Genomic DNA, 22,364 nt, shown 5'->3' on the forward strand with positions numbered 1-22,364 from the left:
CTAAAAAAGTGGCCACTAAAAATCTACACATAGGTCGTAGTTCAGATTGTTCTACTCAACCTAATTAGTTTTATTGGGTTTGGCTTCAACGTGGCAAATAAGGGATTGTAAAGCCGATCCAAGCTCATTGCAAAGTCATAAACATTTTGTCCAGTATCAAAATGATACTAACTGGTGTTTTCTTCCAATTATTTCCCATTAGGTTCTTGCCCAGAGTATATATCGGGTCCGCAAAATCAGCACAGCAGTTCTGTCCACGTTACAGTACATTAAAAGCTGTTTTCAGTGGGAGAGCACGCAACGGAGTCTAATAGCCTTTCTGGTAAGTCATTGCCTCATGTTAATGAACTCTCTTTAAGCCTAGGGGCGAACAAGTTTTGTCCCATTTCACTGCAGCCCAGTTTTAACTCTTTCATTTTATGTGAATTAGATGTTGAAGAGATTCTTTGGTTTAGCCATTTTCTCTCCCTGCTGGACTTTTTCCCATGAAAAACAATGGCTGCCTTCTGTTTTTATCCCATGTGCAATGTGATGGATGTGATTTATCCTTTAAATCAAACCCCACTTGGCTTTCCTTCACTTCTGATGACATTAGAGTGTATTTGAAGGTGTGGGGTTTGGGCGTTTGTACATCTGACTTCTTAGCAAAGCCTCCTAACCCAGGGGATGGTGTAAGGAGGATCACAGTCTCAGCTTCCTTGGGTAGAGTAGTGACAGTCTGCCTCTGAGATTTGAACCTTGTTTAAATGTCTCTGTTTAGCTGTTTTTAATGAGGGTATGTGATCTTAGGTCCTAAGCTTAAATAATCTTAAAGCACCCAGTGAATCCCCTGCAGTACAGCACATGTAATGTCATGATTAAGAGTGCACACTTACCATGAAAGCCCTGCCAGCGCTGTGTCAGGGTGAGGAAGCGGTCACAGACAGGGTGTGTGAAGAACTCTCCTTTCACCGCCTTTCTTCTGTCTGCTCTGTCTCAGGATGACATGCAATTCATACCTGGTGTATTCTATAAGCCCTTCTCACTGATCCTGAGGTGCAAATCCCCGCAGGCAATGGCCAGGCTCAGTGTATCACAGCCTTTAGAACAGCACGGCACATAGACAGGCAGACAGCGGACACACAGACAGGAAGGCAGAGAACAATGCAGCCAATTGTATAAGGAGAGTGGGAGGCAGGCTACTATCTGGGAAAGAAAGTTGGAGCACAGAAAGAGGAAGACAGTTCAGCGAGAGTGCGGGCGAGATAGCGAGAGACTTGGAGGCAGACGGGCAGGCATGGATACGGGCAGGAGAGCAGGAGGATAGGCAGGCTGACAGGTGACAGGTCAGCGGGATGGGGCCATCTTCTTCCACCTATAATTAGATCCTCCGCAGGCAATGGGAGTGCGAGGTGGTACACTCTAATCTTTCATTTCCACTTCTACTCCACCTGCTGTTTAAGAGTTCAGCAGATTTTAAAATTGAGGAAAGAGGCTCGCGCTCACTTTTCTCATGGTGACTGTCATTGTTACGGCAGTGTAGCCCCCCCACCCCGTCGTCAGCTGTGTATAATCTGTTCGCTGTCGGTGAAAATGATAATTCTTGCAATTCTTATCCTTTTATTTGAAACAACTGGCACGTTTTCAGACACTGATACCAGCGTGCAAAAAGCAGACAGTAACACACCAGTCAGAGTACGCCTGTGCCCGTGAAGAGGTGCGCTTCAAATAGTCTAAGTGTCGAAGGTCGACGGCGAGAGTTGCCCAAAGAGAGCGAAACTGCCATTGTTATTCATCACCCACTAATCAGCAGACTGAGAGTACAGCGAGTGAAAAGCTCTTTCCCCCCCCCCCCTTTTCAGTGATTTATTATAGTTTCAACAGGCACAATGAAACATGCAAATCACAATACTGTAAATACTGCAACAGGAAAAAAAACTCCTTCTGCTACCGCCTCACTGTCAACGAGGCCAACAGCAAGGTCCTGACTGACTGTCATTACAAGCCTGGTGCCATGCCACCATCCTCGTCTCGTGCCCCTGCCCACTCCAAGGGCGCTCACCGTACAGTCACTTCTCCTCCTCCAAGTCATCGTTTCCAATTAAGTTACTGTTTGGAGCTGTCTAAAGCAGCATGCCACCATGTGCTTTAATGAAAGCAGCTCCCACTCCTATCTTTATATCTTTAGGCAGTGGTAATAAGGTAACTGATTCAGACATTGACAGATGGCCTCTGCTTGCCTCTCAGATGTGCATAATTATACCACTAGTGTCTGCTCTTTTCCACAGTGGCAGGCAGCGCAGGGCTTCTCAGGGTATAGCAGTTGGAAACACTGCAGCGGTGGGTCTAGCTATAATATACATTACAATACATTATTTATCATGCAGGCAGACCAGTCCTACCCTTTTACACTATATACATCCTGTAATGCATTACCACAGCTGTGGTTTTTACTGGGACTGCGGGATGCTCACGTAGTGCTTTACCAGGAATACTTAGCTATTATATCACTCAGTCCCACAGGCCAATTTTCTGACCTCTACACAGCACGTAGTCTACGCTGCTACCCTGTTTATGTAGATTTTATAACTGGATTATGAAGAGGTTGTTGGTTTAGGGTGTGCAAGGTACTCAAATTTTGCAGAGATCAGTGAACTGGTTCCAAAGACTGAATAAGCAAGTTGTGTGTATATATATATATATATATATATTTATATATCTCAATTTGATTTCCCCCGTGGGTAGCAATCAGAAAGCTGCACATTGACTTATTTGGCTGGGCGACTAACGAGTGTTTTTGTGGGAGAGGAGACTCCGTAAGGAATGGAAAGACTTGCAGTGTTGTTACAGTTTGTGAACGCAGGGCGGTCGCTTGTTTTGACTGTGCAAACTCATCAGCAGAGTCCATACTTTTTGAAGTTACCTTCAGTTTTCCACCAGTGGGTTGCAGTTTTAAAATAGTCTCTCTAATTAGGTAATGCAATTTAAGAAAGGAAAAAGAAAAACAAGAAAAAGGGGAGAAAAATCTTTGTCGTGCATTTAAACAAAGTTTTGGCAAATCCTCATAAACATTTTCATCAGTAAGTGGAAATACAAACATGAAATTTGGATTTTTTTTCCTCCCTTCTTCTTGTTTATGCTACAGTAATGAGCTGAGGATCTGGGCTTTTAAAGAGTTTGACAACAGCATGTTCCTTTCTCTGAGAGAGAGGGAAATTTGACAGCTAAAATCTTCATAAAATAACTGCCTTTAGATGTGCTTTTCACTAAGACTGAGCGAGATGAATGTGCTATACATCAGCAGCGACTGCAGAGGGGTCACCCAGAGTTCTTTGCTGCACGCAAGGATACCACCTGTAGATGGAGCTACAGCACTGCTAGAAACATCAGCGGAGGCGCTGGAGAGATCAGATCACTAACTTTTTCCCAACAGGAGCCATTCGTGGGAACAACTTGGAGTGAAATCTTCCATTCTGTGCATTAAACCAAAAGACACAAGTTTCTTCCAGGAAAAAAAAAGAAGAAAAAGATGAAAAAGAAAGAAAGAAATGAGCGCGTATTAACAAGCCAAATTAATCTGGAGTTTAAAGTTGAGAACAATTTTGATTTAGATGAAATGGTTGAAAGGTAAAAAAAGGAGGGGGATCATTTACACTTGAAAGCTTATTTTGAGCTTTGCTGTCATTAGACCGTTTTAAGTATTTAAGTAGAATTAATATTTTAACATATGAGGTACCTCATCTGTCAGGACTAACTAGAAAGAAACCTGTAAACCTTTCGTGAGTATTTGAACCATTTTCTTTTCGACATTGCCAGGTAACAACTGCTTTAGACATCATTTGACGGCCTGTGAAATGCTGATTGCCTCACATCACACACTGTAAAGATGGCATTTGATGAATGTTTGATGCGGTGCAGCTGTAAACACACTTGGCAGCTGCAGCGGGCGCTCTTTTTTTTTTTTTTTTTTTTTTTGTGGGCTGATAGAATCATCGTCGTCCCAGATGAGGGCAGGACGGGGTCAGATCTGGCTCCAGAGGTCTCAGGAGACCACCTGTGTAGAGCAACAGCAGTCAGAGCCATTAACCAGAACACCAGCCTGGCCAAGATGAAGGCCACAATCAGAGTTGTCATAATTGTTCTTGTTAACACCGTCCCTGAATATGAGATGCTCTGTGAGTCTTGGATGTGCTCTTTTGTGGTTTACTGCATTGCGGCGTGCCTGGGCTTTTTGTGAGAAAAGCAAGAGGTCCGCGTGCGCCTGTGAATCGTCTCCTTGTTTCTGCTTTACATCTGTTTTCTCTCTGTTTGAAAAAGTTGGAGGCCTTAAAGGAGTGGTTTTTTTCAGTCTCATGAGGGTTACACTCTCCATCTCTGTGGCTGTGGGAGTTCTCACAGGCTGTGCAGTGGGAATGTGTCTAGAAGGGAGAAAAAAAATGATGGCAGCGATGGCGGTGTGTGTTCATGGTGTTTTAGCCCGAGATCTATTAATTATTAAATGATAGTCTGTGACTACTTGCAAACTGCTCAGCAGTGCCTCCTGATTTAACACGCTATTATTATTTATCTGCCCTCAAATAGCTGAATTCAGTGTGTAACCTTGGAACATGTCACGTTATTAGTGGGATTAATAAGCTTTCTGTGCTAACGTTCACGTCATTAGGGCTGCGAATGTTTTATGTTTTAGGACATTCAAAGTTGCCGGCGCTCGTGAATTAACTGAAACCACTGCCGATCATTACAGTTAGAAAACAGCATGAATTCACTTGAAAGTTTTACTAAGTAGTTACGGTATTATGAGAAGGCAAGATTTTGTCAGTGCATCTGTTGCGCTTTGTTGTTTTATATTATGCATGTTTTCAGCCTAGTTGAAGTATGCTCTGCATTTGACCCCATTGTCTGCGCCGTATCATCACCACCTTCCCACTCACAGAGGACACCTCTCCCTGTGCAGCTGAGGTAGCGACCTGTCCACCCCTGTGTGTGGCTGTTTCGGGGCTGGTCTTGGCCCCGACGTGAGCTGAGCTGACAGGGAGAAAGAGTCGGTGCCACTGCCACCCAACCCCCCCCCACCACACACACACACACACACACACACACACACACCTCCTCAGGGGAGAAGGGTTGCATGGCAGATCTGTCACCCGGGAGGTCGCTCAGTGTTAACGCTCCCGACACGGATTAAACACTAGTGGCCAGTGCCGGAGTGCGGGGTCAGCGTAGCCACTACTGACAGGCACCACGGGGCCCCCGCTGACTGCCCCGCTCCAGCCTGTACTGGCGCTACTCTGGCCCTGGCATGTGTCAGACAGGCAGGGAGACAACGGCCAGAAATGTCCCCGTGTGCAAATGCTAATGCCTCGCATTGCACAGCTGCTCTTCATAAGTGCTTTGATGAAGAGCTATCACTATTGCATTGTACCGCGCAGGCAGACTTACAGGCTTATCATTCAATGCTAATCATTTGGGTCTGACTTTGAAAAAGTACTGCACACAGATTTGATGTCAGTTGCGCTGTATAACACTATATTTAGGTTTTGAGCTTTCCTAAGAAATGTAATTGTTTTTATTTACTTGGACATTTATAATTAAAATTGGTACCTTTGTACTATTTATACCCTATCCTGAAGAAAAATGAATATTAATTTTAAATAATATAAAAAAAAAAACCAGTCAGTTTTGTTTCTTTAGGTATGTAAAATAATGTTAGTATATACTTATTTAAAAATTTTGTTCCTAATTGTGTCACACTTTGCAACTCCCACAAATGATTTCACTCTGCTTAAGAGGAACATGATTTTTTTCCCCACCGTATCGCTCCCTGTTTCAAAGGTAGCCCCTTTTACGCTCACTGTCTCTCTCTTTCCCTCCCCTCAGTCGATAAGACTTGAGCTGAGGGTATGTGAAATATTTATTCAGCGTTAGCTCAGAGCACTATGGCTGCCCACACACTCTACCTGCCCTGAAGAGAAATCTTATCTGTGCTTCCTCTGCCTCCGACACCCCCTGAAAGCCTGTCCCCACACTGGCCCGAGCTCAACACAAATTACATGTCTCATTGCTCTGCATTTACAGCTACTTTAAAGCCTGCCGCGCCTGTCCCCCACATAAGCTCTCTCATCCAGACTCTGTTTCAGCTCAGCTGAAAACAAAAAAACAGGACTCGCATGAGCCGAGTTGCTACTTATGCCTTTGATTCATTATTTTTATTTTTGTTTGTTTGGGGTTTTTTGTATTGTAATTGAGGTCTTTCAGATTCATTTTACTGCCCTTGATTTCACCCATAAGAGGAAAATTTTAGTCACAATAAAAATTATTCAAGGTTTTGTAAAAGTTCCTAAGATTTTTTTTCATGACTTAATTTTATGATTTTACTATTTGTAGCGTTCATATTTTGCCATTAATCACATATATCAATTATGTCCTTTTTGGTGTCTCTCTGCCACACACACACACACACACACACACACACACACACACACACATAGAGACTACCACACACATTCAGACACAAACCCTGCAGCCTATAGTCCGTCTTAAACTCTTTCACTGTATGTTCACGTAATCTGGCATCCGTCCACAGCCCCCATGACTGACCCTCATAATGCTGGCTGGCGCTCTTCTCGCTTTGTTTAGCTTTCCAAGTGGAGTGCAACTGAAGAGAAATAGTGAAGATAGAGCCAAGATTAAATCTTTTGTGTTTTTGCTTGGTGCATAGTTTAAAAATAAGGGTATTTTTGAAATGTACCACACTGAGGGGAGGGGGGAAAAGCAGCTTTTATTTATTTTTTATTTTTTTAAACAGAAACAATAAGGATTTTGTGAAGGCCCTGGTGCTGTGACATTACACTTATTTGGATTATCAACAGTTTTATTTATCTTATACTGATATCAGGCCTATATTTATAGTCTGTCTGCATGAACAGAGCATTTGGCAGCCTGGTAGTCTGGCGGTGTGTCTGCCAGTCAATGGTTTAGGTTGGTAGATCGGGCCACCCCCTGTTAATCAATTTACAGTGATAGAAACTTATATAGAAGGTGTCTTTGTCCCTTTGTTCTTGCTACAGTCCCTTCTCCCTCTCCAGGGAGAGTGTGGGTGGTGGAAGCTACCCGTGCTTGCTCAGCTTTAAGTTATTTTATTCACACTTTTAATCGCTGAGTGCTTTATTATTAGGTGCTGGATTCTGCTGGCCAGGGGATCTGCATGAGAAGGCGCAGAATGCATTTAGTGGAATCATATTAATGGCACTATAAAACAAATCTGTCAGGCTGTTCTTAACCCTCCTGGCAGAATTGCTCTGCCCAGGGTTGCCCCCTTCTCCAAGCGCTTACAGGTGGCTAAGGAGAGTGCATCTCCGTCATCTACTCCACCGTGTGCTAATAGTTTTATTAATTCATTCTTTTTTTTCTCCCTAGGCACCATGTGCATAATCATACAGACATTTTTCAGCTAAATGGTGTTTGTCAAGGGAGGTTTCCTGCATTAGAGACACTCCTTCCAGACATACATACCAACACTTGTTCAATTACAAGTCGCTCGTTATCCAATTTTGCTGTGGGTAAACCGCAATGCCCAGGTATATCATTAATTATTACTACTCTGGCTTTCATTTGCTGCTTTGTGTCCTTTTTGGTGAAATAAATCACCGTTTAAGTATTTGTGCAACATATTAGCAATGTCATGCTGACAAAAAGACGATTAAAATATGCGGCTGGGCTCGGAAATGGAGCTGAACGCAATTAAAAACGAGATTATTTTCCTACAAATTTACACTTACTTTTGAAAGGCTGCACTTTGTCCAATATGTCCTTTAATCACTCAGCTGCTTGCTAATAAAACATAAACCACTTAAGTGGGGAATTAGCTCCGTCTCCATTTCACAGAAACTCTGTAGAATGTGCGGAGACAGGGGGAAGGAATAGCCCTGCCTCCTCTCATTACTGCGGAATATCTGACGGCCAAGTCTCAGTGTGCACACCTGAGTGAAGGAATCTGAGCGCCTCTCCCAGCTGTTTCTCTCCGTCGTTTTTATTAGTGTTAAAAAAGCATGTAAATCCTGAACACATGGGTTGACATACCATGAGGGAGGAATTGAGAAGATATTTCTGACAGTTTTGGTTTATACCCTCATTTAAGCACTCAGTTTAGACACAAGGCATTGTATTTCTGTAGGCTTTTATCTTGTCCACTGAGCCAGAACGCTGTGAGAAGAAATTTGCATTAGTGGGCGATTATGAATACCTGTGACAGATTCTCTCTGCTGGCTCCCTGGGCGGAAATGAATTGGCTCCCTCTGTTGACTTGCACAGGAAGACAGAGACCAAGCAATTAGACTTTAGTGGTTAATGTAGAAGCTTTTGCAGGGAGGGCAAGGAGGTTCAACATTCCTGCTGGGCTTGTGTCAGTTTCCAGGCACACCCTCCCTTCCCCCCTTTTTTCTCTTTTCTTTTTTTTTTTAATGAAAATACTGGGAATATGACAAGCTACCTGTCCACCAGCCAGCAGAATTCCTCTGGGGTGAGGGGAGCATTTCTTTAGATTGCCTCATGGGAACTCAGGTGACAACACATGACGTAAGTTATTCATAACCGAGAGGAGATGTAGCGCAGCTATATCTGCACATCATGCATATTCATTGTTTACCTTTTTTTAAAATCATTTACCAGCTCTAGTTTGTTTTTGTGTACGTAATTCAAATGAGCTGTAACAATAACACATTGCTTATATTGTTCATTTTTTGCATCTTGGTGATCTTACTGCTTTCTGCACGGCACTTTGGCCCACTCACCCCTCCCACCCAGGTTGCATAGAGGGGATAATAAGCAGTACAGTAGCGAAGCCCAGGGCTCTTGGGCCACAGTGTTGTCGGCATTAGTCACGGTACACGTTTCCCTGGTGGCTGTTTGAACCTAGGCCTGGTGTGGCAATAGGTAGACTGCCCCCCAGAGCAACATGCACAGACTCCGCATGGTTGCTGTGACAGGAGCAGTCTGCTGTTTACAGGCCTGCTATTGGGGCCTGAAGGCCTCAGTGCTTCACATCCTGTCTCGAGCTTAACTCGAACATATTGTTCATACTCTAAGCAGCCTCCAGCTCTTTGAGCCTAGACTGCACACTGTGACCGTCGTGTGGGTTCAACATAGTAGTTACACTACGTTTGAAATGGACGTGAAAGCTAATGTAACTTTTGCAAAGGAAGCATTAATTACAGAAAAGGTATACGCAAAATTTCAGCACGCAAGATGAATTGTGGTAAATAAAAGTGGGCCATGTTGGGTGCACTGGCACGTATTCGCATTTTATTACATTTTAGGACATCTAATATAGCGTGTGGGGGACATTTAAAAGTTTTTTTGATTTCATCCATGTCAACCTGCTGGTGTGATCCTCCTCAAACATTCCCGATCATTTCAGTTGGAGGCAGACTCATTAGGCTGTCACTAAATGGGTTTAAATACAGCCGTCCAATTAGTGCTCTGCTGTGAAATGCAGTGGGTGTTGTGCAACGTGCTTAGCACCACTCCTTTACAGAATTATGAGGGATTACTCATTCAGTGTGATCCATCTTATTTCTACCAGGGGTCTTGGCTTTTCTCAGTATCATTGCCACGGAGGGGGTAAATGTTGCAAATGCTTTTCTAGTTGCCATATGTGCTTCGTCAGAAAGCGTTCCTGTCTCTGAATCTAAGAGGATTTGATGTGGATGTTAAAAGGCAGCATATCATGCCTATCCATGTCAGACTTTCTGTTCAGCAGTAAGGCACTCTGCCAGCACAGTGCTATTTGTGTGTATACTGCAAATAGGATTTCATGATATTAAAAGTTGAATGTCTTTTACTTTCAAACTGCCAGGGGTAAAATCTGTTGCCACTGGCTGTAAATCTTACGAGCTTAGTACTGTAGCTGTCATCAAGAAATTTAGGACGTGATTAAAACCATTATATATTTTGTTCTGTGAAAAGGTTTGCTGAGATTTGAAAGCTGGGTGAGGGTACAGTGGTGTGTGCTGTGTGCTTTGCTTTATACTGTCATGTTCTCTCTCCTCAGATCTTCCTCTTGACAGTGTGGCACTGGGAACTCTTCATGCTTCCCCTCTTCCTGCTTCTCCTCATAGGCTGGAACTACTTCCAGCTCTCAACAGGAAGGGCCAGCTACAACCAAGACCTGGTAAGCGATGAGGACTCGTAACTTCAGTATTTTCTTCAAATGCATGGTTTTACAGTGCAACAGTTTGTAACAAGTTAAATTGATAGTTCATCTCAAAGTCAATCACATTTTTTCTCTCTGCCCTCCACTGTGCTTCATCCATGTAGATTGTTTTGGTGTGAATTGCCCTGTTTTGGAGCTATCTCCTGTAAGCTGCCTTCTTTTTGGCACAAGATCCTCAAAGCAGAAGAACAAAATGTGACCTGGTTACTCAAAAACATTCCAAAAATGATTCTTTGTGCTTATGTGGCAAAATTACATTTCAAAATTTACATTGAATTAAATCAGCTTTTTTTTTTTGAGTGAAGATTCACAAACCTTGTTGTGAGCAGATTTTAAAACAGTAGCTATTTTCTTTCTACGATCTACATCTGCCAACCAAAAGAGTCAAGCAGCTAAAATTACATCGGAATGGGAGGGGACACTGTGTTTACATCCTGCTGTGCTGTCACCAGCACAAGCAACTCGCCAGGGGTAGACGGACTTTCTCATGTGAGTGATACGGTTGGTTTGTATAGTTTGGTAAAAGCGAAAACAGTTTCCACATTAAGCTAAGAACAATGTTTTTGGATTCTTTGAATGACCAGGTCCTGGTGTGCGGAAAGAGACATTGCTGCATAGTTCTTTATTTTATTTTTTGGTGCTTTGAGAGACTCGAGATAAGTGCCATCTGGTTTCATTCTACTCAGAAGAAGGCAGACTATCACTGAAATAATATTTGTGAATAAAGGAGGACTACAGCTGAGATAAATGTGTAAATTTGTGTATATGTAAATTTTTTTAGGGGGGATTTGTCCCTTTAACCCAGTGGTGGAAGGAATTAATTTCCTTTGGTGCACATGGGGCATAAATACAGCAACATAAATCATTACTTTTTGAGCCACTCCCCAAAAAATATCTTCCCCAACACTACAGTCAGTTGTGGCAGCTTTCCACTGTATGCAGCTCATAGCTAGTAACATTAGTTTCTATGTTGTCTCCAAATACAAAACCTCAAGCAGCAAAAAGCCACTCAAATGAAGTGACTATGAATATGCGATGCAGCTTACAGACTGCTGATATTGTTTGTCCACATCTGTAGGTGGAAGACTGTAGGTCTTTCAACAGTGTTATCTTTTCTCTATCTAGTCTTATGGAAATTATTCTCGCCCTACACATGCTTGTGAAGGTTAATGCTGTTCACACTTCTGACTGCCCCCCAATTTCACTGTGTTGTAAGCCTTCTCACTGGCCAGCCAGGGGCCTGGCCTCCTCACGCACCTTCCCCAAAGCGAAATCTCTGTCCCAGTCATTGTGTTTATGGCTGCTGGCTCAAGATGCCATCCCTGGGCAGTGTTAAAGCCCAGGATCAACCTCATATCCAGTGTGGAGCCTCTGTCACCCTCATGTGACCCTCTGGCCGGCAATGACACAACTCTGTGCCCAGGCAATGCCACAGCGCGCACCACAGAGGGGTCAGGGATGACTTGATATAAAGTGATCTAGGCAACAACATCCAAATTAAATGTGTTTTTTCTTTCCTTTTCTGTTTTTCTGTGTGCTTATGTTGTGAAGAAAAGAGATTGCTTTGGTGTGACAGTGCTCTTGTGAGGAAGGCCCTTTTTCACCTCTGCTTTTGTGTGAGGTCACCCCTGTGATGCAGTCTCTATGGAAACAAGCCTCTCCCAATAGGGGTGAATGTACTCAAAGAAAATTTCATTACTAGGTGTTTGTTAAAAATGCTCCAGTGCCCACATGTCCCATTCGTTGGAACTCACCCTCTACCCTTTATTTTCTCTTAGGTGAACATGACCATAGGTGACGACGAGGAGGAAGACGAGAAGGTATTTTATGTTGTCTCCTTCTTGCATTTTAAGGGATAACTTGTTCTGCTAGAATGCTATTTCCTCTCAGTTTCACTATGAATGTAAATACATATTTTAGCGCATGCTGTTTTAACATTTCACTGTGATTTTACACAACGGCTTGAGCAAAAATCCTTTAAATATTTTTTTCTGAATAACTAAGGTTAAATCAAACATGGCGATGCGTGCATGCTTGTGGCAGAGACAAACCCGATTCAACCAAATAGCTGTGATTCTTTTGCAAATTTCTTCTCAGGAAATATTCAGACAAAATAAAAAAGCCACACGGGTCCTAGTCAGTATTTTAGCATAGTCACAATGACAGCTCTCTGAAGCTCTTTTCCATATTTTCATGCATTCAAAGTCTGTGAAACAGTTGTAGCACAAAGCTCTTTGTTCTCTTCCTCTGGGCACTCAGTATCAATCCTGAATGCATTGCACAGAGTTTCTGCAGCACTCTACAAATCCAAACCGCATCATTAGGTAGATTTCGAGTCCGCTTTTGGGGACAAAATAAGTAGATTTTCTTATGTCATCCTTTTCTAAAGGGAGAAGTTACACTGAGTATGATCTTTTAGAACGGGATACAGTAACAAACACATACCACACCCCAAAAGGTTATCACTTATCTTCACTTTTCCTTTGTGAGAAATCATAAATAATAATGACATCGCTTGAAAAACAGAACAACAGGAAATCTTTAAGTAGCCTGAAAATTATACTTCCCACAGCAGATAATATTCAATTATACTCAACCCGCTGTTTTTTTAGTACAGAAGGGAAAAAAGTTAACAGGGATGTGTATTATTGCTTTATGGCAATGAAGTGTGGAACTAACGCAAAGCCTCCAAGCAATGACCCCTGTGCTGCGTGTCTAGGCCCAGGATTCATATCCATAATGTGCTCAATATATTCTGCTGTGATAACCAGGGGCTACAAAAAAAAAGCCAGCTTTGTTTAAAAACACAGGCACATCCTGCAAATCCTGTCTGAAAGGACGGGCTAATTCACAGATGAAACTCGTGTGATATGTCTGCACATACAAAGTGGAAAACCCACACTTCCTATCACAGCTACTAACAGGCAAACCGAGGCTTAAACAAACAGCGGCAACGCTGAGAGAATCCGGCATTTTATCCACATTGAACTGGGAACTGAATTGACCAAATCATCATTACATTACGAGGTCAGAAAAATCATTATTGGTTTCACCTTGAAACTTCAACACATAAGCGAGAAATGTCTCTTTTTTTCTCCCACAAACTGCTTTGGTTTATGATTCTCTATATATACACCATGTGTTTGCAAACTCAGCCTTCACCTCTTAAAGCTTTTTGAAAGGTTTTTCCATGAGCCTTCTAAGCCCTTTCACACTCAGAGGAAATGAAATATCTCCTTTCATTTACTAATTAAGCAGTCACCCATGTTTGTTTTAAGCTGTCAGCTTTAATTTAAAGTGGCTTATTTGAAAGTCTTGTTATGGTCTTGCTGTCACTTGAATGCGATATCATGCAGTTAGATCAAGCAGTGTAGCTTTACACACCCTATCAAAGTCTTCTTTAAAAATATTTGGGGTTAAAGAGTGATCAGTGTTAAATTTGATGACTTCAAAGCCTCACTTTTTCCCCACAGTCTCTTTTCCCTCTGAGAAGGTTATGATTACCACTCAAATATGTTTTTATCTCCCCCTCTTTTTTCCCCCTTGAGGAAGGAAATATGTAAACCTCAGTCAGAGCGGCAAGAATGTGAAGGCATGACGTTAAAGAGAGACGAAAGGCAAGGCAGCATTACAGCAGGATAATACAGAACAGATTCCCTGCCTGTGAACAAATCTGTCCTCAGGGAAGGAGAGGGCTTACAAATTATGTGTGGCCAAAGTGACTTCCCTTTGGCCTTAGGTATCAATGGAGCACATAGACAATATTTAATCATAACATAAAGAAACAGAGAGGCAAAACAAGTCCATAGATCTCCAACAGAAACGAACAGGGAAGAGGAAACAGCCTGTACACCCCCGCGTCCAAGTCTGAGGTTGACTTGCTCGCAGAACCCAGCCCAGGGGAGTTGGTGGGGGGGTGAGGAGGTGGTTGTGGGGGTGCTAGACTGGGCTGCGGGGTTACTCCATCACTCACCCGATAGTCCACATTCACCGCTGGGTCTCCTTGAGCACGCCAGCCAGACAGACTGCCCATGTCGTGATCTGTGATGTGCACGTCGTGCTGCATGTGGACCCAACATTACATTAAAGCCCTATCTCAGCAAATTGTTTGTTAGCTTGTTTCAGGAACGCAGGTGTTTTTTGTTTAGAGAGATTTTGTATCCATGTCAGGAAAAAAAAAGAAAAAAAAAAGATTCAGTCTGAGAATTCAAATTTGGCACCGTTTATTCTAATTAAAATGATGCTAAATGAGCTTCTCCCCCCCCAGCTTTTGATAGCTCCACATGTCTGTGAGAGCATGTTTACCTTTGTGTGGGAGATCAAATTGGTTCTCCATTACGGCACCTTAAAAGGAAGCTTTTACAATTTTATCTGAAATGAGACTATGATTTCACACAGGTTTTCTAATCAGTAGACATTTAGGCCTCGTTTAGTCCATTCCCAGTTCAGCCATCCTTTCCCATTTAAGAGGGAGATCTTTTATTTATTTGTTTTCTTCGCGCTCAAGTACATGCTTAAAAGAGAAATGAACAAAGAATATCATCACATGATTAATGTAGGAAGGACTTCAGTTTTGGTCGCTAAGGAGATGGAGGATTTCAGGAATCTTAAAGCAGATGAATAATGATAATCACGAGAGCTCTGCCTCTTGATGCATACTTCAGAGCACATCTATTTGTCTGCTTTTTCTTTTAGAAATGAAAGCCAATATGGTTTTCTCTCTTTTTCTTTTTTCTTTTGGGGCCTAGATTTACCTTGCGTGCGTATCCGTTGTAGATAAATAATGCTTCGTATCTCATACTGTAATATATTTGAATTCCAAGTCATGTAATTGGGCTGCTTAAACAAGTTTAAATGGAAATAAGGAAAGGAATGCCTAACTGACGAGGCTCCATATCAAATGAGCTATCATTTGATGTGTGGCTGTCTAAGTCCTGCAGGAGCTTACCAACACGGTTCGTAATGGCTTTTAGCAAACTCTGAAGATGTTCCGCGCCTTCAAAATAAACTTGAAAGCGTCCCCAGTCAGCTCAACTAACACCTGATGTGGAGTAAAAGACACTCAGGATGGTTTCCTCTGTTTCCCGGTGCAGTGAGGGGGGAGAGCAAAAACGAAGCGTGCACACAGATAGTCGTCTTTCCTCATAATGAGACCGTGAGATGTTAATCTCACAGAAAGCATATTTGTGATAGTTTTTCCTTTTTTGGACAGTGCTAGGCCTTCAGTGTCTGTCCAGATCGGAGCCCAGTGGGGGAGGCTCCGCTAGTGTGGGAATTGCTCTCTTCCTGCGCCTTTCGTGGAGGAGAGTGGGCCCAGCAGTGGGGAGTCTCTCTGTGCTGGCAGACAGCGTGTTCCCAGGGGCTGCCTCATGAAGCTCTGATAAAGGCACTCTGTCTGCGCCCTGTCAATGGACACTGGCTGTTGCTTCAGCTGACTTGTAACACAAACATATAGACATCCTCAAGCCTCCTGTTAGGGTCCATTAGAGCAAGCCAACCACCCCCAACACTCTCATCCCCCTTCTCACTCTCCCTCTCCCACACTTCTCTCTGTCATCATTCCTGTCATTATTTCCTCCTTTTGATGTGAGGCTCCTCAGCCCTCTTTAGCTTGTGTTACTCGTGTTATCTCTAGTCTACTTCTCTGCCCTGGAAGGCTTCACAGTTGCCATTATTTCCAAGTTTGATGCAATCACGTTTGCTTCATTTCAAGACAAACAGCCCAATCCGCTCTCGTTCTGACTTATTGCTTTTCCACCTTGTTTATTATCTCAATGCATAAAAGCAAATAGCGCGCTTTGCGTCGTGATGGTTGTGATAATATTCGTGCGTGGTGTTCTAAGCAGGTTGAAGTGTGTGTGTGTGTTTTTTGTTGTTTTTTTGAGAATGTTAGGATAGGCTAGGAAGCAAAACGTGTTCAGACTCGTCCTGTGCAGGTTCCTGGAATAAAATCGCTCCTAAGTTGTGAGGCCCCTGCACTTCTTGTCTAGGTCGTCTAGTCTGTCTGATTGCAGATGGCCATTTTCTGTACTTTTCATCTACCGGAGAGTCTTGATTGTGCTGCACTTGTGCAACAGCTCCATTGTGTGTGACGGACAAAAGCTGAAATCTCTCAGTGCTCTGAAGCTGTTATGTGGATGGCCGAGTCTGTCTCATCTTCAAAAGCATAGTCTGAAGATGTACAGTGTTTGCTCATTACGGGCCATTCAATAGATAAATCACACATAATAGCACAGCAGAGATAAACTGGTCTTTGTCTACTCTGCCCAACAATTGACATACAGTGTACCTCATCAGTGTCTGTGCATTTTTTTTGTTTCACTTTAGGAACCCGGAAAAAAGGGTTTGATTGATAAGATATATATGGTGCAGGAAGTAGTGCTGGCTGTCCAGAATGTTTTGGAGGAGATTGCAAACATCGGGGAGCGAGTTAAGAAGTAATATGACTATTTCATAATTACCTGCCAAATATCTGGATTTTATTATACATAATACATTTAAATTACTAACATTTTATTGTTGTAGTGTATATATAAAACTTAACTGGACATGTTATTCTTTTTACAGCATATTCAACTGGTCTGTCCCATTCTTGTCGTGCTTGGCCTGCTTGGTGCTGTTTGTGGCAGCAGCGCTATTGTATTTGATCCCACTGCGATACATTGTACTGATATGGGGTAAGTACCACATGTGGAGAAAAATCGCAAGCATGTTTAATTCACAAAAGATACTTAATACCTTTTGTTATTTGATCCACTTATACATATATATAAAACCAAAAATATCTCTACAAATATTATAGAAAGAAATATATACCTATATCATCTTTGCAAAACACAACTTCTTTTAGTCTTCCTAACTGTTAATCCATGATTTAATGAAGTACACTAATTTAAGAACTATGCCATCTCAACACCTCTGCAAATGCACAGAGATCAGACAGCTGCAGAGGTTTGCTCTGCCCAGTGTGGGCTGATGTAGCAGAGCCCAGCAGAGGTATGACCGAGGGTTTGTGTGAAAACAAAGCAGAGGTAGAGTAGCAAGCTGTATATAATACATGATGTCCTTGGGCAGTCTGTAGGCTCCTGGTCTAGCCTCTCATTATCTGCTGTAGTCATAGAGAATAGACCGTCATCTCAGTGGTCAGGGAGATATGCTGCCCTTAACAGGCTCTCCTCCTCCAGCTGTAAGCCCACAACCACTGTACTTCCACACTGCCTTCAACACAATCAATACCAAAAAACCACCATATCAAACAAAAAACACACAGTCTGAGACACTCCTCTGCCTTCCCAGTTAACCCCCATCTCTGTGGTTGCAAGGCAAGCCTTTCAAGTTTCTTGCACATATTTAAGTCCTTAGGTTCTTTGTCTGCATGCTGAGGTACAAGCAGTACTGAGCTGTGAATATAATGGTCCCATTACAAGACCCAAGAGATTTTTTTTCCCTCTGTGGTATGGAACTATTTGTAAAGTAAATATAGATGTGCACAAAAAGATCATATTGAAGCAAACAAAAGTGGGAAAAAGTTGTTATAACCGAGTACCTATAGTTCAAATTAAAGTAACTGCTAACACTTTGTAACTACTATTAATGAATAGTACATTTGTGGGTAATTAAATATTTTATTCTTAAATGAGATTCAGATGCTTTAGTAAGCTAAAGCTAAAGTTGTTACATAATCTTTCACTTGTTTATAAAATTACTAATGCCAATGGGTTAATAACTGATCTTTGAATCATCTTTATTGTGATTTTACAACAACCTGATGCATGCATGTTCAAAAACGTTATAACCGATTAATGAATGGTTAATAAATACTGTTTGAGTGACTGATAAACACTTGTCATTGATTAGTTAATGCACAATTTTACACCCATTAAATGTCAGACGTGCCTAGATCTGTGAAAAAACTTTTCTTCCCATAAAATTTTGACGCTATCTCCTTTAAACTTCCTGCTTTTTTTAAACTTTACTTCCTGGATATCCTGTTCTGATGTGTGCGTATGTGACACCATTACAGTCTTCAAACTTGCACACTGAGCAAATAGTAAATAGTAATTTATATGTCGAAGGGTAATACTGCTGTTTGGAAGTTGCGTCTCCTGGTATAATCCAGAGACCATTATTACCCTTTGTGGAAGAATCTACAGGGTTCAGTCGGGAAGATGTTTAGCATTTGTTTTTGAGAGTTCTACTATAACATCCTAGGATGTCAAAGGGGAGACCATTTGGCACTGAGGTTCTGAAAAGTGATTTGCGTCTACTGCTGATTCAAAATCGTTGTACACCACCTGCTCTACTGGTGATTTGATAAACTGGATGCAGCACACACTGCGAATGTGGTCAGGAGTCCTTCTAATAATTACAAATAAACTTTGTTAATAAAGGGTAAGATCATATTTGAATAATGTTCCTTATGTACAACTCATCCACTTAACACACTGTTTACTGCAACAGCGACACCCTTCTTGCACATGTTCTTTTTCAGCTATTACTTAAACAAGGTGGGGAAATTCTGCACTGATAGAGTTGCACAACTGTTTTTTTATTATAGGTGTTATTTACAGTACAAAACTATATAAAACTATAGAAACTTGTGTCCTGTACGACGGCTTTATTTAATAATGCATTCCTGTTTTCACAGGCATTAACAAATTTACCAAGAAGCTGCGCAACCCATATAGTATTGACAGTAATGAAATACTGGATTTCCTCAAGAGGGTGCCTTCAGATGTTCAAAAGGTAAGGTCCAATTTTACATACAGATATGGAGAGAATTCCCTGAAGATGTCCGCATTATTTGCTGTACCAGAATTCCCAAGTGTTGCAGAGATATATCCTCTGGCTTTGTTTGATTATTAATGGACACTCGCCTTTAAAGCGGGCCTGCCCCAATTATTCCACAGTGCAACTCCGTGTAGCTGCTGCATTGCCCGAATAAGGAGATGCTCAGATCTCTCCTCAGCCATATTGCAGAGGCCTTGTCCGTTATTAGCAATTTTGCACGGCTGATTGAAGCGCTGTGACATAAAAGCCAGTGATTGGCTGCATGCCGACAGAGAGGGCTCCTGACGTGTCTGGCTGTTGTGTCAGCAGAGAAACTCTGATGTGGCCCCAGTCACTTCAGGGTGGTAGAGTCAATTAATGTAGTTGCGAGCCCCAGTCGACTTGCTGGGTGCCATATGTGATTACATATTAGCCATGGCTGATATGTCATTTGCATTTACATCACAGAGCTGAGAGGAGCTGTCAGGGTGTTATAAGTGGCGCTGGGTGCTCGGCGCTCTCTGACTGAGGATTTTGCTTAGCCAGGAAATGAAGTGCCACACAATGCCTTTATCTCGCAGGTAACTCACCAGACAGAATAGAGCGAGAAATCCTGACAGTCTGGATCTGGCAAGGCACTCTCACCCTAGTCTGTTTCTCAGCTGCACCCTTGATGTCCTTCTGCAGCAAGCCATTGCTGACTTCTCTGTGATGTTGGAGGGAGCCTGTGTTGTTTGAGATTTGGCTGACTGAGTTGGCAAAACAAGGTGGTGAATACATTTTGATTCAGAATCCTTTGTATGTCTTTTTCCCCCATTGGGATACACTATTTGAGCTTTGAAATTGACTCATTTTCAAATCCCATAGAAACAATACTTTTTTTTCCCTGTTTTTTTTTTTTTTAGCCTGGATTAAAAGAGGAACTACATCTTGAAAATAGCCTCAGTCATAAAAAAAGGAAACAAAACACTCTTAAGATTAATCATAAGTACGTTCCATTATGCGCTGTGAAAAATAACCTTAACATCATATACACAGGAGACCCAAAAACAATAAACCACATATTGTTTTTTTTGTTGACTTAGAACTTCAATCCTCAGATAGGTGTGGACACAGAAGACCACAAAGGAGGAAAATTGACTCCTGTCTTTCTTGCAAATGTGACTTGGCAATTAGTGCTTGTGCACATCTACAAAGTCCGCCTCAAACGGGGACTTCTGACAACACAGTGTCTGTCTTGAAATAAGAAGCATCTGTCAGTTCTGAGGACAGTTTCATGTTCTGATGCAGGAGGCAGTCACTTTGTTCCCACATTCCATCTCCCATTCTAATAATGGAGAGCAGCTAATTAGCATAGAGTTCTTACCTTTATTCAACAGATTCACCGTATTGTTTGAGCTCAGCGAGCAAGCTTCAAAGCAAGTTTTCAAATTCCAACTTGTCTTTTCAGCTTACCCTATGATCGGCCCTCTTTGGCATATGATGGGAATTTTGGTGGTAATTTTAAAAAAGACAAAAATTAGCGTCCGAATAAACCCGATTCATATTTCGCAAGCACATGCGGGAATTTATGGATGAGAAAGTGTGTAACATGAGTTGAGTTCCTTGAGTTTAACACTACATATGTAGCCAGGAGAAAGAACAAGGTCTTAAGTTCAAATATCACATTTCAGGTCCAGTTTTAGCCCGGAGAAATTAAAGTCACTCAGAGGTTTGCAAAGTCATAAAGAAACTTATACATCAACTTGTGTTGGTAGCGCTCAGCTTAAACAACACTAAACACTTACAAAGTTTTCTTTAGGGGACATAACTTACACTGAGTGATTATGCAGCTCGCAACTCCCTCACTGGCCTGGCTGGCAGGTCATCTCAGCAGTTGATGTCTGTTTCTAATATTGTGATTGTGGTGCAGAATGAGGGGGGCGTTCACTGGTACAGAACCCTTGACTCTTCAAATCCTTCCTCCCTGTGATTAATCCCCTCTGCTCCTGTGTTTAAAAAATGATTCATTACAGGCGAGCCTGCCTCGCTTTCCCCTGCACCAGCTCTCCTCAGGGGAGCCATTACCGTGCGCTCCACTGAGCTCGGATTACCTGCCTCTGACCAAACTCCTGTTTGTTTTTACAGGTGCAGTACAGTGTGCTGAGAGCGCCCACCAGCCAGAACCAGGCGCGGAAGAAAAAGTAAGCTCCGCGGACACGCTGGATGAAAGGCTGGTCTCTTTCTAAATGTGGCATGATGCAATCCACCTGACAACAATGCTCCAGTGCCAGCAGAGCCCCTGACCCCGTGCACCCCATCATACCACCCTAACTCTGCTCCCTGCTGCTGAGGGGCAGCTAGCCGCTCTCTGGCTTGTGTGTTTGCCACCCCCCTGACAGGGGCTGTGAACTGCAGCCGCTAGGAGGGCAGCACATGGCGCTGTCAATCACAAGCTTGGAGGTAAAGAAAAAAGAGCATTGCGAGGCTCAGCCTTCATCTTTGGATATGATTTAGAAAGGAATGAAAAGCATCTGGGGCTTTTTTTCGACTTTGGTAAAACTGAGAAATTTGCCTTAAAGAAAAGAAAATACAAACTTAACAAACCACTGCAATGTTCTTTTTTTCTTTATATGTTCATTTAACTAAAGGTCACATATATTTTAAATAACTGTGGTGAAATAATATTTTTTGTTTATATTTAAAATATTAAGGACAGAGTACTGAATTTATCTTTTTTGTGGTATAGATTTGCTTTATTTAACGTAATCCTACAAGCACTCCTAATTTTATCTCAGAAACAAATATAGTCATGAAATGTATTATTTCCAACTTGCTTGGCTTAAGTAAAGTTTTTGTGTTTCCTGTTAAATTCACGTGCAAGTTTTACCTCCTAGCATCGTGTCTGCATCATCAAATGGAGAATCTGCAAGAATCCTGAATAAAGAATCTTGATCAGTTTGAGTTCTTGTTTTTTTTTCAATAACTGCACTCTTGTGAGCATGGATTACACCACTTCTTTACTTGAATACACAGTAAACACATCTGATTACACAACACAGCCATTGAAACGGCGCTCACACACCGGCCACTGCTGCGCCTTGGTTACCAAGCTCACATCAAAGCTGTGTGGCTCCAGTGTGCTTCCTAATGTATTGCTTTGTTGCCTTCTCACAATAACAGGGTCCAGATGAGAGAGAAAGAGCTCATCTCACAGAGAGTACTCTCTCCATCCCCGGCACTTAGTGCTTTATATTTCCACTAAAATCACCTGGCCTATCTAATGGTTGCACACGTACACACACATATACACACACACACACACGTACTCTGTTTTTCCATCTGTATTCCCGCAACAGTTTTTCAAAGTCAAGGGATATAGCGTATCATCTCTCAGTGTTCCCGCGCATATTAATTTTAAATACGC

General features: G+C 42.2%; 1 protein-coding gene across 1 annotated transcript in view; it reads left to right on the forward strand.

The window, feature by feature from the left end:
* The window catches only part of mctp2a (multiple C2 domains, transmembrane 2a), a 34,984-nt gene extending 13,101 nt beyond the window's left edge, over nucleotides 1-21,883 (forward strand). Inside the window, exons 17-23 of the mRNA XM_085282091.1 lie at nucleotides 203-322; nucleotides 10,028-10,147; nucleotides 11,968-12,009; nucleotides 16,517-16,626; nucleotides 16,757-16,866; nucleotides 18,837-18,934; nucleotides 21,086-21,883. Of these exons, the coding sequence (XP_085138217.1) occupies nucleotides 203-322; nucleotides 10,028-10,147; nucleotides 11,968-12,009; nucleotides 16,517-16,626; nucleotides 16,757-16,866; nucleotides 18,837-18,934; nucleotides 21,086-21,145 (660 nt within the window). The 3' untranslated portion in view covers nucleotides 21,146-21,883. The remainder of the gene's footprint in view (nucleotides 1-202; nucleotides 323-10,027; nucleotides 10,148-11,967; nucleotides 12,010-16,516; nucleotides 16,627-16,756; nucleotides 16,867-18,836; nucleotides 18,935-21,085) is intronic.
* The last annotated feature ends 481 nt before the right edge of the window (nucleotides 21,884-22,364 follow it).

The sequence above is a fragment of the Mchenga conophoros genome, linkage group LG7 (assembly GCF_057382185.1).
Source record: "Mchenga conophoros isolate Kocher_MC1m ecotype Shallow Benthic linkage group LG7, M_conophoros_male_GT1.1, whole genome shotgun sequence".
Classification (NCBI taxonomy): Eukaryota; Metazoa; Chordata; class Actinopteri; order Cichliformes; family Cichlidae; genus Mchenga; species Mchenga conophoros.